Below are 15,763 nucleotides of genomic sequence, written 5' to 3'. Positions count from 1 at the left end.
AAGGTATCCTGTTTTAAACGCATCCTTCAAGGGGCACAGGGTCATGACTGTTGGTCCACAAATCTGTAGGAACAGTGGTAGGCATAGTATTACAAGTGGGAAATATTACAAGGAAAATAGGACTGGATGTTTCACCTAGATGATTCTTTTATTTCTTCCTTGCTTTAGTTTTTTTCTCTTTTGTGCAACCTTGAGTCAGCCAAAGAGGAATGGAAATAAAGAAAATCCTTCCCACAATTCTCACTAGTAGCTCAGGCAAGGTGTATTTGGATTATGGGGAAGGTTTTTAGGATCTTCTTAAACCATGCAGGCAAAATAGCTTCTCTGGAAGATCAACTCTGCTCTCTTTCTGCCTTCTGAACCCTGTAAGTAGTATCTGTCTGGGGAACAGGGATTCTCCTGACTCTGAACTGTATAATGTTTAGACAAACTGTACATGAAGAACATTTTTCAAGATAAGGTAAGGCCATCCCCTTGGCGCATTGTGTCAATACTCAACCAGGTTCTGCTGCCATTTATTGTGGAATATAGTAGGAGTAATTCTGCTAAAACTTATGATGCTAAATTAATGCCACATTGGTCTAAGAAAAAAGGAAAGTAAGATCCAGTGATTAAGATGCATAAAAGAATTTTACATGCATGCTTGCACAGGATTTTGTGTTTGCTCTCAGATGTCACCAGTATTAACTGCCTACTATTATTCAGTCTGACTAGGAAATCTAGCTTTAGGAAGTCTCATTCCAGGTTCTTTTGCTGAAGATTAAATGGTTGTAAGGAAATGGGTGCCATGAATGTCTGAGTTGAGTGGAAAGAATTTAACAGCTGCAGAACCACAGAATGAAAAATCAGCAGGAGAGTCACAGTCACTTTTGAGTGCAGGGCAGCTGCACTGCATTTATACAAGTTCTATGAGCAGAGAAGAAAGCAGTCAAGAGCAAATAATTATATTTTCCTAGGCATTGAAACCACAGAGTTATATTTAATTAATCAGTGAATACAAAGGAACCATTTAAAAACTATACAGTAAAATTAATTTATCCATGTGACAATTTGCACCTTAATTAGATAAATCAAAGTTCCTGCATAGCACCATTAGCATAAACTAAGGTGCTGCATACTTCTTTAAAATGTTTATCTAAAAGATAGGCTGTTTGTATTAACTAAGAAGGTGTATTACTTTAATAGGCATTTCCTTAAAAGGGTTTCAATTTATAAGGATTAGTGAAGATAACAGTAGTTGATAATATTTTCTTTTAACAGGTTTATTTCTATGGCAAGCATTTAACTGACCTTTGTAGTACTGTATATAAATCTATGTCTATTGTCCTTTTCATTATGGGCTGTTGGCAAATTATGAAGTACCCAATAATTACTTTCCTTGAAACATCAAGGTTCTGAATTTTTTTAATGTTATTAGCTGCTTGTTATGGGCCCAATCACCATTTGAGATATGGGTCAAGCACTTTCAATATTTTCATTTGTACACAAATATATTTTTATCTATTTTTGTAATTCAGGCTTTTAGGTGTAATCCACTGCTGTGGTAGGCATTTTGGCACTCTGTGGGAACATTTCTGCATGTTTAGAAACAGCATAAGCTTTTAAATTCATAGTTACAAAATATGCATAGATAATATAAGGATATCATAGAGTAACAGTGATTTAATAAATGTTTAGTTTACCCAGAGGGATGAGAAATGTCAAATGCTAGTGGAAACTGAATGTCAGGCAAGAGGTACCAAGAGTAGTACGTATCTCCAGAAATTAAATACACATTTTAAAACTTCATAGATCCTTCCTTAAGATAAAAGAAAGAAAACTGCTCAAACAGGTAGAACAGAATTATGTTTGTGTGGTGTCAGATTTATTATTGCCTAAAAAAAATGAACCTAGCTAGGAAAAAAAAAGGCAGAAGAATAAAGGGTAGAAAAATACCTTGCATTTCCATAGTAATGAAGGGAAAACAATCGCCTGAGATGCTCTTTGAAAAAAACTAAAAAACAGGATGTTCTCTGTCGCACAAAACTAAACTCCCTGTAAGAAGCTCCAGTAAGATTTACACATTCTACCCTAAATGCAATATAAATAATGCTGGAAAACTATTCAGATTGCACACCACACATTTGGAAGTTAGGAACTGCCAGAATTAAAACTGACCTTTTCAACTTTATTTCCCTGCATCTGTTTATTTTATTACCTAAATACATCCCCCCACTTTAAGGGGCCCCTTTTCATGCCTGTCCTGCAGAGCTCTAAGTACATGACCGATATGAAAAATTCAGCCGACTTCAGTGGAATGACACAAGAGTTTACACCCATTTATAATCGCTTTAGAAGATGAGGGAGGCATCATGAAACTCAGAAGATGCCCAGCAAACAACAGTGATATTTATTTTTGCCTTTTAAATATAAAATAAAGCTAGATGTCTGACCAACCACTGAAAAGCCAAAAAAGAAACTTTATTTTCTCCTACACTCGTTTGTACGCTGTCGCTAAGCCACAGGAACACAGACAGCTTAATCATTCTCACAGTCCAACTCTGCAACATGCAATATAAGGACTGATGGACAATACTGCTTATTTTGTGGGCTAGAGAACTGATGATACCATGGTATAACTTCAAAAATTGCTTCAACTCTAAAATGTTGTTCTCTGTTTTTTGTTGGAGCCTGTTACAAAACATTAATTCTGCCCCTTGCCATAGACGGGAACTAGACTGAGACTAAAATACCTGCAAAAAGGTATAAATGTAAAATAAGCCACTTGAATCATAACCTCAAAAGAGCCACTATTTCTCTACACACTCTAAGTTCAGGCTAATTAGTTGAGCCACCATAGGCATCTAAAGTTATCTAGCATATTTCTCGCCTTTTGAATATTAAAGATGACCTAAGGGGGAAAATGGAGAAAAAGAGGCAAACAGCTACAAAGAAACAGATAGTGGGTGTAAATGAGAATATCAATATCAACATTTAGTCTATTTGTAACACGCAGAGCTATCTTGTGTGTACGAATACTTGTCAAATGGTCTATAGTCTCTAAGACAGTCTCAAATACCTGCTTACATTTAGGCAACTCCCCATGTGATGTGTACCAATACTAATAAATGTGGATTGCCAGGGAGAATGTGAGTATACTATGGATTTTGGTCACCCCTTAAAGCATAAAATAATCCCCTACATCAGCAAGTTTTCACAAAGGTTTAGTAATTCTGAGACTGCTGTAAATTATTTCAAACTGGACCGCACTGTCAGCAAGGTCAATAAAAGGGAAAAAAAAAGGTAAGGGAAGAAGAAGGAAGAGGAGATGTTTGGAGTGATCATGTTTGTCTTCACAAGTAACCATTACACATGATGGAGCCTTGCTTTCCTGGAAATGGTTAAATGCCTGCCTGATGATGGGAAATGAACCCTTGGAATCCTTTATTTTTACTTGCTTGTGTGTGCAGCTTTTGTTTTCACTATTAAGCTGCTTTTACCTCAACGCACAAGTTTTTTGCCCATTGGATTCTCTCCCCCTCACTGGAATGAAATGGGTGAGTGGTTGTGTGGTGCTGAGCTGCCCATTGTGGATAACCCACAACACTTCTTTACAGAATGTGATAATTACCAAAACTGCCAAAGATACAGTAATTTTATGAATCATGGTTTTAAACATCACAGCTGACCAGGATTAGTCATTACCATGTTTATGCACTTGGGTTTATGTATTCTTAAAACTGACAGCTTCAAAATACCTAACTTACCTTTTCTTGCATTCTTAAAGAAAGGACAACAAAAGTGAATACCAGCAATCAGAAATCTCATTTCTAGATCTAAATTTGAAGCAGGAAACCACACAATGGTCAGATTTCCATTTGGTATAAACTGATATAATTACATTTAATTTAATGGAATATTGCTTTTTAACATCAGTCAGATCATGTCTTGATCTGTATCCTCTGCCATCGTACCTTAAATCCTTGCAAGAATTTCATACCAATGAATGCACTGCTGTATAAGAAGACTTCTGGAAAAAGGGAGTTCAGACATGTAATTGAGTCCCACACAAGATCCACAAACAAAACACATCTGTGCAATACACCATCAGCTAATAGCACAAATTTAATCAAAAGCTTAAAATAGTTATTAATAATGGCTTTATACAAGTCGCAGAAGGACTTTATTTGACATTATTTGACAAAGCAATGATTTTTGCACAATCATAAACTTTCCTGCCTGAGGAAAAAGGTATCTCTTCAGAATGACCTCCAAGCAAAGTCAATTGTCTGGATGAGGTAGCAACTATTAAGTGCTCTGAAGCCATTTTTGCCCTAAAGTCCACTATTATAGTATTTCAGGATCAATGAATGATGCTCTGAGTAGAACTGAAGATTTCAGGATCTGCAGGTAAGTTTAACTTCCAAGAAAAGTGTTATCTAAGAAGACTTTCATACTGAAATCAGAGAAACATCTGTAATTACAATAGGCTTTGAGTGTACTTTTTTCACCCTGACTGCTATGATTATTAAAAGAATGCATTATCATGGTATTCCATACATTCCTTCCTAATACTTCCTATTAAAATGGATGTTTTGGCATCTTTTTAAGTTACTTTAAAACAAAAACAAAAAATCAGAACATGAATTCTTTTTAACATTACATTTTCAAAACATTAAAAACTTAGAGAGTCTTTATTTTTTATTCCATACAACCTCCATGTTGTCCTCCTACAGGAAAGCTGTGGAGGGACTTCTTGCAAGGCCGAGCAGTGATAGGACAAGGATTAATAGTTTTAAACTGGAAAGAGAGTAGATTTAGGTTAGATACTTGGAAGAAATTCTTCACCATGAGGGTGGTGAGACAATGGAACAGGTTTCCCAGGGTAGTTGTGGCTTCCCCCTCTTTGGAAATGCTCAAGGCCAGGTTGGATGGGGCTCTGAGCTACCTGGTCTACTGGGAGGCATCCCTGCCCATGCAGGGCTATTGGAACTAGATGATCTTTAAGGTCCCTTCCAACCCAAACCATTCTAGTGTTCTATGATAAAAAGAAGAAGAGGGGAAGAAGGGGAAGATGAAGAAGAATGTGGTCTAATACTGTACGTCCAAACCTGCACATGACACTGTCTTACCAGTTAGTACAAACAAATACTTGTAATCTAAGCTGCATATCTGCATATGCATAGGTAAAACTAAAGACTAGATTGATGCAATTTCAGCCAATTTTGAAAATAATTGGAAATGGTAAATCATAACATTCTAGTGACTTATCCCAGACACAAGAGATATGTGTGACATGCAAACCTCAGTCTTTAAGACAGTAGTATATAAATTCTTCCTTGACCAAGGATACTGAAACACAGGCAAAGGAAAGCACTGGGTAAGGTTCAGCAACTTGGCAAACTACATGAAAGGGAGAAGAAAAATGAACTTCAATTTATAATTCAATTTACAAAACACTAACAGTAGAGGAGCGTTGGCAGAGGAGGATCATACCAAAATAAAATTGCTCAGAATGAGTGAAATAGAGCATCTTACTTTCTCATTTTTACCTGAACATGCCTGAACAGTTGTATTCTTGTACTTCACTAAGCAAGAAATATAAGCTCACCTTATTACTCTAGATGGATCCTTGATCACTATCATTATTTTTTAAAAAATTATATTCCAAATGGGTTTTACATGTCTTCCTTGAGCACCAAGTGAGGTGAATGAAACAAAAGGCAGCCAGGATCCATTTTATTAATTGATGCAAAGAAATAAGTTTCTAGAAATTAAGCTTTTACAACCAGGCTCTGTCTCTGCCCCAGAGAGCTTCTGAGCCATAGTGTTCTACACTGGTAATAGAGCACACTAACTTTTTTTTTGCCATTCCACTGAATACCAAACCCATAAGAAGATACTATTTTCCTGCTAAAATGCTTTTTGTGTATCTTGGGTGGAATTATCCTCATTTTAAATAAGTCACCAAAATGCTAAATGCTGAAAAGAAGCAGGCATCTGCAAACAGTTCCTATTTCTACGGATATTTTACTGTTTTCTTTCTTCTAGGAAAAGGATATTTGAGGATACTTTACCTATGTGTACAATTTGGGCTTCAAATTGGAAACTTTGAACTCTTCCACAACATTGTTTGTGCCACTGCCTTGACTTAAAAGTAAAGCTCGAATTTCAAAATCTAGCCCACTGAAAAATATTCTAAAGATATTAATGCAAAATATATCTGTAAACTTTTCCAGGAGTCTTAAATGTGTGTTCCACAAGGCTTTCTATTTTAAAGATAAGGTAAAAACTTATTTATGTCTCTACTCAAAGGGCTTTAGAAATTGAGCCAACACTGCAGGCAAGTTCAGCAGAAACACTGCAGCTGGAGTTGGCAAATCTGCTGAAATCACATATATCATTTCAGAATTATATTGGTGCTGCCTGTTTTTATAGCATTTAATAGCATCTGACCTTATTAATTCCCATTTTTATTATATATTCATTGACAGTAACTGTCACAGCTTTCACTTAACCAGAATTTCCACAAGATTTCTCTTCTGATCAACAAACTTCAATGATTGAGGGGTTCACCTAGTAGCTGTCAACTTTTGCTTTGATTATACAGAAACAGAACCAGTAAATCCAAGATGGACAGCAGTAGAAATAAGGATTAAGCTTTGTAGCCCAGGAAAAAGTGCTCTTGCAAAACATGACCTTTCCTTATCTACTGTTGTTCTTTAGCCATCATAAGAGTTCAAATGTGACTCATAAATACATGCCAGAGACCAGTCATATTAATGCCTAATTATATATGAATATAAATGTATTTGGATTCATCCAATTAAAAAATCAATGCTTCTGTCTTTATTACTGATAGAAAATCCAGATATTTTGATATTCTATCCCTTCACCACAAAGGTTTCTAATTCAAACATTCTGTCTTTTTATTAGCCAGCAAAAAGAAGTTTTTATTGTTTTTTTAATTATTATTTTTTTAATTATTATTATTATTTTAGTTCTGACTACATTACCTGCATGAGAAGAAAGTAAATGACTAAAAAATGCTGCAGTGGTGGAGGAAAGTAGGAATTCATTGTCCTTTGGGAATTCAAGCTGGGATCTGGGCCACAAATGCTCTTTGATTTTGCACAGTGCTTTCAGGGCTAACTTCTCAGGCCTTTACTTCTCAAGCCAGGTAAGCCTGGGAGAACAGCACGGTACATTCAACTTTAGAAACCAAGATTTCCTTGCATCACTACTAAAAAGTAGTTTACAGCTGAGCTAAGCTAAGCTAAGCTGTGAACCACACAGCTGCATTCACTGAAAGTCAGCCCATGAGAGGGACTCCAAGACACAAACGGAAGGTGAAAATCTTCCAGGTATGGTTAGAGCTTTCACAGCCACCCATCTGGGGGATACATTTTGCTACTTCTAAGTCTTGTCACTCTTGGATTGATAGTTCATACGCTTACTCTTATCAGCTATAGTGGGACGTCTTGTGTTTTACATCTGTGGGCCTTTTTTTCTCCCCTTTAGTGCCACACAGTCAGATTGTTACTTAGCATGATTCAAATGGGATGGAACTCCTCCTCTTCAAAAGAGAAAACGTGTGAAAACCAAGAGTCCTTACTAGTGTTCAGAATTTACAAACAAGGGTGCAGCAGACCATGGCAGAATAACACCTAAATTACTTAGATTTCCACTTCTCACGAAACATTCAAGAACAAATAAAGGTAAATCACGTTATTCTTAAGTGCATCCATCATTGAGTTGAGATATGAAAGCTATTTTTTTTTTTTCCTCAGTGTTCTTCTGTTGTCAGCTGTCAAGGTCTTTCTCCCCAGCATAATGGGGAGTAATTCCTTTGCCTTTTGGGGCAAGCAATGGGGAAGTGAAACTTTTTCAGCTGAGTAAGAGCTCTTGGCAAGACCATTCACTTGTTTACAGCTTCTTACAGTAAGTAAAGAAAGGTTTCCTTGTCTTTCACTGTGCTTTATTTCCTAATTTTTCTGTTGTCGTGTGTCCCCCCCACTGTATAATCAGTGTAATATTCAACAAATGCACTTATTTCCACCTCCCGTAAAAGTAAAAATAAAAGAGCACCATCCTCATTCACTGTGATAGAAACTGTATTTTTTCTCTTGGCTTCTGAGTATGATGGCTTCCTCCAGATGTGAAAGCAACACAGACAGTGGAGGCCCTATCAGTTGGTACATATTTCTGTACTCAAAGGCAATCAGTAAGACTTCATTGTCTTTCAGATCCTACTCCTGGTCATGATCCTTCCATGATTATGAGGTTTTAACTAAACCTCTCACAATTAATCTTATTTATCTAGAGCAATAGTTTTTCTGTTTGTTGTTGTTGTTCTTTTCTTCTTGGTAGGATAGCTGAGGATGGAGTCTGTTAACATACACACCAGTATGGTTGTGATCACTACTTGTAATAATTGACATTTTACCTGGTTTTACTTGTAAGTAAAAAGACAGGGGCTCAGCTGCAAAGAACATATACAGATAATTTATTGTGGGGTAAAAAGGGATAAAGATGGACAGCAACAAACCTAGGACACTTTAAAATAATAGCATAAATGTTGCTGACATCATAATGTTGGGGTTTTTTTTGCTATTCTTCTTTTACTATCACTACTGCAAATAAATGTTTATTGTGAGACACCAGATGTCCTTCAGCCTTTTAGGTAAAAAATTGTCTTTGGGACATACTTGAAAGAGTGGTGGAAAAAGACTGAAATTGTATTTGAATCTTAAAACGTTGTTTTAGTGATATTTTAAAATAAAGTTTCTCCAAAAAAGACTTGATACTGGATTTATGTCTATACAGTTAGGGTGAACATTCATGGTAACATTCTCTGGCACTGAAACTAACTGAATAAAATGACATTTGTACATATGGTTACTCTCTTTTATCCTGCAAAAGAGAGCAACTACAGCCACACTGCCCACCAGGAATGGCCCCAGGCCTGGGCTAATCCGCAGCCAGTATCTGGGAAACTCAGTGAGAAAAGCCAAGGTGGGAAGGACTAAATCCTCGTCAGGAACTGAGGAACAGTAGAAAAGACAGTCATTTTGTGCTCATGTAATAGTCCCTTGAAGTGTTGAATACAGTAGTACAGAAACAGCTATAGAGAGACTGCCCCTGCCACTTCTGAATATGAAAGCAGACTGCTGTTCCAAATTTCCCACTATCTACATCTGCACTTCAACCAGCCTGCACTTCTGGATCTGTGCTGCAGAAGGAATATTGTGGCAGGATAGAGATGGCTTACTTTTGAAACACGTGGGTCTATAAACTCCTATACAGTTTTTGAATATTTATAGACTTGCTAGAGAGAATATGATCCTGTCCAAGCAGTAATTTAACATCCACAAGTTTTTCCAAAAAGGCAACTGAAAGTTTAGATACGTGTAAGCAGCTGATATTCCCATGCTGCCTTTCAGAATGCCAGATCATGACTGCTTGATACATCAGTCAAGGAGTAGGATGTACAGAGAGGAGGAACATGAGTTGAGTGCATGAGGCTACTAACCAAACATCCTTGGACAAGATGATGCTTCTACTTTGCTGAAGCATTCGAGAATGTAAGTGAGCCAAAACCCCAGAACTGAATTGGAATGAAGGAAAGGAGTTTGCCTTCAGCCAGAAGCAGTGACAAACATATTTTTGTCTTTTCTCATCAATTCAAAATTTCACTCATTTCTAACAGCAATAAAAATGGAGTTCTGGTGTAAGCATTAATAACTCAGCACCATGCATGAAACAAATCCTAGCATATGCAATAAAAATACTGAACCCATGACATCTACACTGATAAAACTTGAAAAATTAAAATTATTTCTCCTTCTACTTTTAAATTACCTGGAGACAACATGCAATATTTTTAATTTTATTAATCATATAAATAGCACAAAAAAAAATATAGCAATTTAATGATTTTTTTAAAATCAAATGCACTTTGCTGATGATCTTTCTAAATATATTTCCACAAAGTTCATGGTTCCTAACACTAAAAAATAACAAGCCTACACCACTTGCTGGCAAATATGATTTTTCTCTGAAGAAACTCTAAAAGGCTCATGAACACAACACTGCAAGCAGTACCAGAACATGACAGAAGGCTTTGTACTGTATGTAAGAAAAAGTTTTTATGAAACTTAAAGAGAATTTACCTTGACAAGAAGTCTGTGAAAGAGAGACGTACAGGATATCCATGTCGTATTATTTTGACCATGTCTAGAACACCAATATACTGGAGTTGAGCAGACACATAAAAATTGTCAAAAGTATCCGGCAACTTGGAGTTATTAGGCTTTATACAATGAACAGAATGGGCTGTGCAGTTCTGCAGCTTCCCAATAATATCTGTGAGTGATTTCTGTGGGAAAAAAACCCCACCACAACAGTTATCAATCATTATTGTGCAGCAAATGCAATTGCTCAACATGCATGTTCTTTCTAACTTTTTAACATAATTTCGTCAAAACACTTGACCTGGCCATTCAAGTGGCTTTCTCAAGCATATGATTTTTCTTTCTTCCATTGCAACCTGCAGAGACTAATAGTGACTTTAAAATTTTGTTGGGTTTTTGTTGGGTTTTTTTTGTAAATTTCTGTTCAGAAGATGTTCACTAACCCTGAGCTGTATTGCCACAGTGGTTGGGCCGCCTCGTTCCAGTCTCTGAAGAAATGAGGATGTTCCTTTCTTTTTCAACAGCTGTAGGGAAGAAAAGCACACACACAATACCTTTACCTCAAGATGGGCAGTAAAGCATTATCATTGTTACAATTTACTAACAAAGGCAAACCTTTATACAAACTATATCACAGACAATGATTTGAGTTTCTGAAATAACTGGGAAAGTAGATAAATATCTTCAGGTATCTGTAGAGCCATGACTGGCAAGAAAGCTTTGATTTTGATACTAACTCTGAAATTTCTTATGTCTTTGGCAGATGCTTAAGTGTGTAAATTTAGGCACAGATAAGTAAAAAAATCAATCAAAAGGCAAAAAAAAAAAAAAAGCAAATCAACAATATTAATATTTGAAAAAAACCTTCTCTCTTCTTCCTGCACAGGTGAATGCAGATAACATTTATTTAAATATTTTTAACCCATTTTCAGCTATTACTGACATAAGTTATCAATAGCTTTGTATGTCACTGGAACCAATGTTCTAGTCCATCAGAGCTGAACCTGGGGAACAAATTACTTTTTACTGTTCTACTTCCTTCCTTTAAGACTAAAATGGCAATAATAATGCTAAATGTGGTCCCAGAAATTAGACTACTTTGTTAAACTTTCTACAGGAAGGCTGGAAAAAGTATTGTAAATCCAGGATTTCGCCAAGCTCTTAGGTTCAGACCTCTGTATTCAATGACAGCCTTTTCACCTCTGACTTTCCTTGAGTGTCTTCTCCAGTCCACTTATTCCATAAAACTCATTTTCTATCAAGTCAGCATGTTCTGGTCTTCTCCTGGTTTTTTCCATCAAAAAAGTGTACATTTCCTCAGCTTGTCCCACTCAAGCCAAACGCCATTAAAAATATTGCAGTGGAAGCAATTTTCTATTCACTATGCTAAACTTTGGAGCTCTTTTTTATTTCAAATCTTGCTTCCTAGCATGCAATAAGATTTTAAAGGCAAATTGATCCCCCGTTTCAAAACAGAAAAGTAAAAGAGATTTGCTTGCTCCAGGGCTTCTCAGAAAAAGAACCAGTTAGCATGCCAATGACACTTTGCAGTTTACAAAGTTCTTGAGGAATGTAAGTAAAATAAAGTTTTCTCTGCTTGACAGATAATGCCCTCATCCCTTCCTCTCAATAGATTAAGTCACTAGTTCAAGACCTTGAGTTAGTGGAAGAGCCAGGAACAAAGCTTTGCATGCTAAAGTTCCTGCCTCCTGTCTTGTGTTGCATACTTCTTCCCATGGGAAAGAAGTGATTATTTCAGAATGAAGGACAGAATAGAAAGGAACCCAGGCAAAGACAAAAATTAAAATAATTTAAACTCTTCAAACTTGGATGTCTTCAGATCAGGGCTAAGGAACAAGACCACATTGCCAAAGTTGTACCTCTCTATCACTCTCTAATATACAGCTTATGTACTCTAATCTACATGGGGGGGTGGAGGGAGGTAGGGAAAAGTAACTTTGTAACCTCTGTTAAGAAGTGAAGTGTCCATAAAGAGAAACAACATAAAGTCAGTGGAAAGAAGAGTTTTCTGTTAATGATGTGCAGTCATCTGACTAGAATTCTGCTCTATGAACTCTGCAACCCACTGATTCTTCCAAAGGTAGAGACGGGAAGACAACAGGGTCAAAGTATGTACTGGGAAAATATTCCAGAAAAACAAGGAAGCAAGAACTGATGTAAGCAAACGAGAGTTGTGCGAGCATCAATTAAGATATACTCTATTTTATTTGAAAAGGGAACACAGTCTTCATAAGTCACAGACACTTGAGCTGGCATCCCCAGATTCCTGTGACTCCTTATGTGCTCCAAAACTCTGGCCAGCTATCAGACCTTTTCATGCCTGTCTTAGGACGTATTCACCATTCTCTTGGTCCCTACTACAAATAGAGTGATTAGTTCAAAGAGCTAGACCATCTTTGAGTGTGTGACAATGTGCTCAAAATGAAGGAAAGAATCATTTATAGAAAGGTAAACAGGTAGATGACCATACGCAGAGGAATCTGGACATGTATAACCTAGCAAGTATCTAGGACTGCAGATGACACGCTGAATGGGGAGAGGAATCATGACAAACTCCTATCTGACGTCTGAAAGTGTTTACTTCTCTTCCCTGGATATGGTGGTGTCCAGATGACTACCCATATACAGTAATATGAATACCTTCCATTTTGAGTTTCTTACTGCCTACAGTATGATGTAGGTTAAAACTCAAATTTCAGGTAGAAAAGAAATGCCAGTCTCTGGTTGACAACTCTTGCCTAATGTCCATCTTTCCACACCCCCATGCCCCCCACCCTCCTTTTTTTATTTCTCTTTATTGCCTTTACTCTCTGGAAAAATTCCAATAAAAGTGAAGTGATTATTATTTTCCAACATATAGTCATTTTAATTCTAAGCTGATAAGAAAATGCCCCTTATGTTGCATTTTCAATTATGATAACAATAACAAACCAACAAAACCAACAATATTCCAGCCTGTCACAGTGGATTTTCAAGGCTACACTGGAAAAGGAAAGAAATTATTTGGGACAGCACAGTTATAGATATGGGCATGATGCACTGAAGAGTAACAGCACTTACCTACATCCAGCTGCTGGATCAGATGCCTATTCCAAAATAACAAGTGTCTCTTTTTTTGCCACTGGAACAGGTCAGATACCTAAAGTTCTGGTTCTGTTCTGCAGGGCACCACAGTACCTGGCTCAAATTAGGCCAACTTAGTATCTACAAACTAAGTGTTCTGTCTCACCTGCACAGCTCTTCTCAAAGCCTGCCTCTGAGAAACCAAGCCATTCTTGTCTCTGTGGGCAGATGAAGGATGAAGTTCTTCCCACCTTCCATCTAATACCTAAAAGTTTAGAGCATTCTCACTGAATATGGAATTTCTGACTTAATTTATCATGCTTCCCAAAGGAATCTGAATACGTCTTCTGTCTCCCAAGAGAGTAACTCCAGGTTAAAAGCTATTCTGGACTGGTCAAAAACCTCATCATTTCAGAGATCATGTGTGGCATCTCCCCCTGGCTTGATTAGGCTTCTAACTTAGACGTGCTTTTCATACTTCCTTCCATGTATGGAACTGGGATCTTTTTCACAGCCTTAGGAAGCTTCCTCTAGGAAGCTGTTACTATAGTGGAAAGGCACCTAAAGGTACCTTGTGATGCCTCAGCTGTTTGCTAAATATAGCCTTAAACCAACACCATTCACTTCAACTTAATTTTTTCCACTGAGGCTACTGACAAGAACAGTAGACAGGAATTATGCTACTATCAGCAGGAAGCTATAAGGAAAGACCCATTGCTATGCTATGGATGTGCTTGCATAAAGCCTTCCACAATGACACATGAGAGCAGGCTCCTTAATCCCATGACAGAATCAATTTTATGCAGCTGTAAGCCAAAGATAGAATTGCAGGATTCAAGAAGCCTGGAGAGGCAGCTGATGTATTGTGAGAACTCTCTGCTTCTTTTCTGGAGGAAGGAGGAATTCCAAAGCTTGTCAAGAATTGACTCAACAAATCATGTTATTTCTCCTCAAAAGAAAGATGTTCCGTGTGGCATGAACAATTAATTTTCTGATAGCTTCCCAAACTTCTCCCTCACCTTCTAAGGCTCTTTTTGTTTGGTTTTGTTAGGGTTTTTTTGAAATTTTTTGGCTGACTTAGCTAGTAGAAAAAAAGACAAGTTCAGCAGTACGGAGAGTTTGATTTGATTTCAAATCAACTGCGAAAATTTACATGCAATCCACCATTTAAAACAATGTTTGTCAAAATGAAGAGTTAATCTTCATAAAAAAACCCACAAAAGATACCTTTTGCAAACCAGAAATCTTCTCAGGTTAACACAATAAAGACATTGAGGTTTTAATTTTGCACTTTCTATGTCTTAATTTACTTAACTATTCATCATAAAGTCAGCCAGGGAGATAAAACAAGGAAGAGTTCCTATACATCCTAAAATCAGTAATATTGCTGATAAGCTCTGGAAAAACAAATTGTGGAATGATGCAGGCTTGAAGGGACGTTATCATATTGCCCAACCTTCTGCTCAGAAACAGGTTCTTGAACCAGCAATATCAGTCTTAGCAAATTATAACACAATAGTTCTCCCTATTGCTTTAGTGATGATATCAACTACTAGATTGTTTTAATAGCTAATGACCATAGAGAATGAAGCAGAGAATGAGGAGCTTTCAGAAACGACAAAGTAACTGAGAAAAATCTCCAAGGAGCAAAGAGAAGAAAGAGTACTCCATTCTTACCTTGCTGAGCTCAATATATTTCTTTGCTTCTCCACTTGCACAGGCTACTGATGTTTTTTTACTCAGCAAAGCTGTTTTACATCCTTTGATTTTAAGGGAATGATATGGTGGAACAAGTGATCCAGTTTGTGTCAGTTTGGACTGGAACAATTGATTGATGACTACATTTTCACTGGCTGTGGGAAAAAAAAAAAAAAAGAATGAAAGCATGAAAATAAAACACAGTCTAGAAAATTATATATATAAAATATATATATAGTATTTCTGAGTAAAAAGACATACAGTAGGAGATTTAATTAAATAATTCACCAGCAATCCAAACCAAATCATTCTATGATTGTATGGTAAGTAAACTTAAAACAAGTGGACAAACTTGTTAGCATATTTAAAAGTTTTGATTAAGGAAACTAAATTGAATGAAAATTGAATATGTCCACATAACTTAAGAAACCGAACCAGAAGGAAATATGTCACCGATAATCAATAGGTTTTTAGCCTAAGTCACTTAAAATAAGAAGGAAGTTAAATGTCTTACATGCTTGCAAATATTCTGCCTTCAGAATTTTTCCAGTAATCATAATTGTTATTATTATGACTTCTTAATTAAATGTGCACTCACTTTTACCATATCAAACATTTTATAACCAATCCAATCCTCCGTTCTTCCCCTTTAACAGTTGCATCCCTGATTACACAGAATAGCAATGAAAGTGCAAAAGGAAACTATGTGAGCAGATGGAAGAATACTCTCACGTAAAACATGCTGAAGTTGCCATACCTTCTTATACTCTGACAGATTATCATGTAAATTCCAATTAGTGAGAACTAGA

At 36.7% G+C, this 15,763-nt stretch overlaps 1 protein-coding gene across 6 annotated transcripts in view; it reads right to left on the bottom strand.

Moving 5' to 3' along the window:
* MYO16 (myosin XVI) overlaps positions 1 to 15,763 on the bottom strand; it is a 365,593-nt gene that overhangs the window by 69,486 nt on the left and 280,344 nt on the right. For all 6 annotated transcript variants that reach the window (XR_007888391.1, XM_051608256.1, XM_051608258.1 and 3 more), the window contains exons 25-27: positions 14,934 to 15,109; positions 10,616 to 10,696; positions 10,152 to 10,357 (exon numbers count right to left, since the gene is read on the bottom strand). Coding sequence is in view for 5 of the 6 variants with exons in the window: in XM_051608256.1 (XP_051464216.1) it covers positions 10,152 to 10,357; positions 10,616 to 10,696; positions 14,934 to 15,109 (463 nt within the window). In the remaining variant the exon portion in view is untranslated. The remainder of the gene's footprint in view (positions 1 to 10,151; positions 10,358 to 10,615; positions 10,697 to 14,933; positions 15,110 to 15,763) is intronic.

Source organism: Apus apus, chromosome 1, assembly GCF_020740795.1.
Source record: "Apus apus isolate bApuApu2 chromosome 1, bApuApu2.pri.cur, whole genome shotgun sequence".
NCBI classification, from domain to species: Eukaryota; Metazoa; Chordata; class Aves; order Apodiformes; family Apodidae; genus Apus; species Apus apus.
Note: the sequence above shows the minus strand (reverse complement) of the source record. Positions and strands in the feature narration are given on the sequence as shown.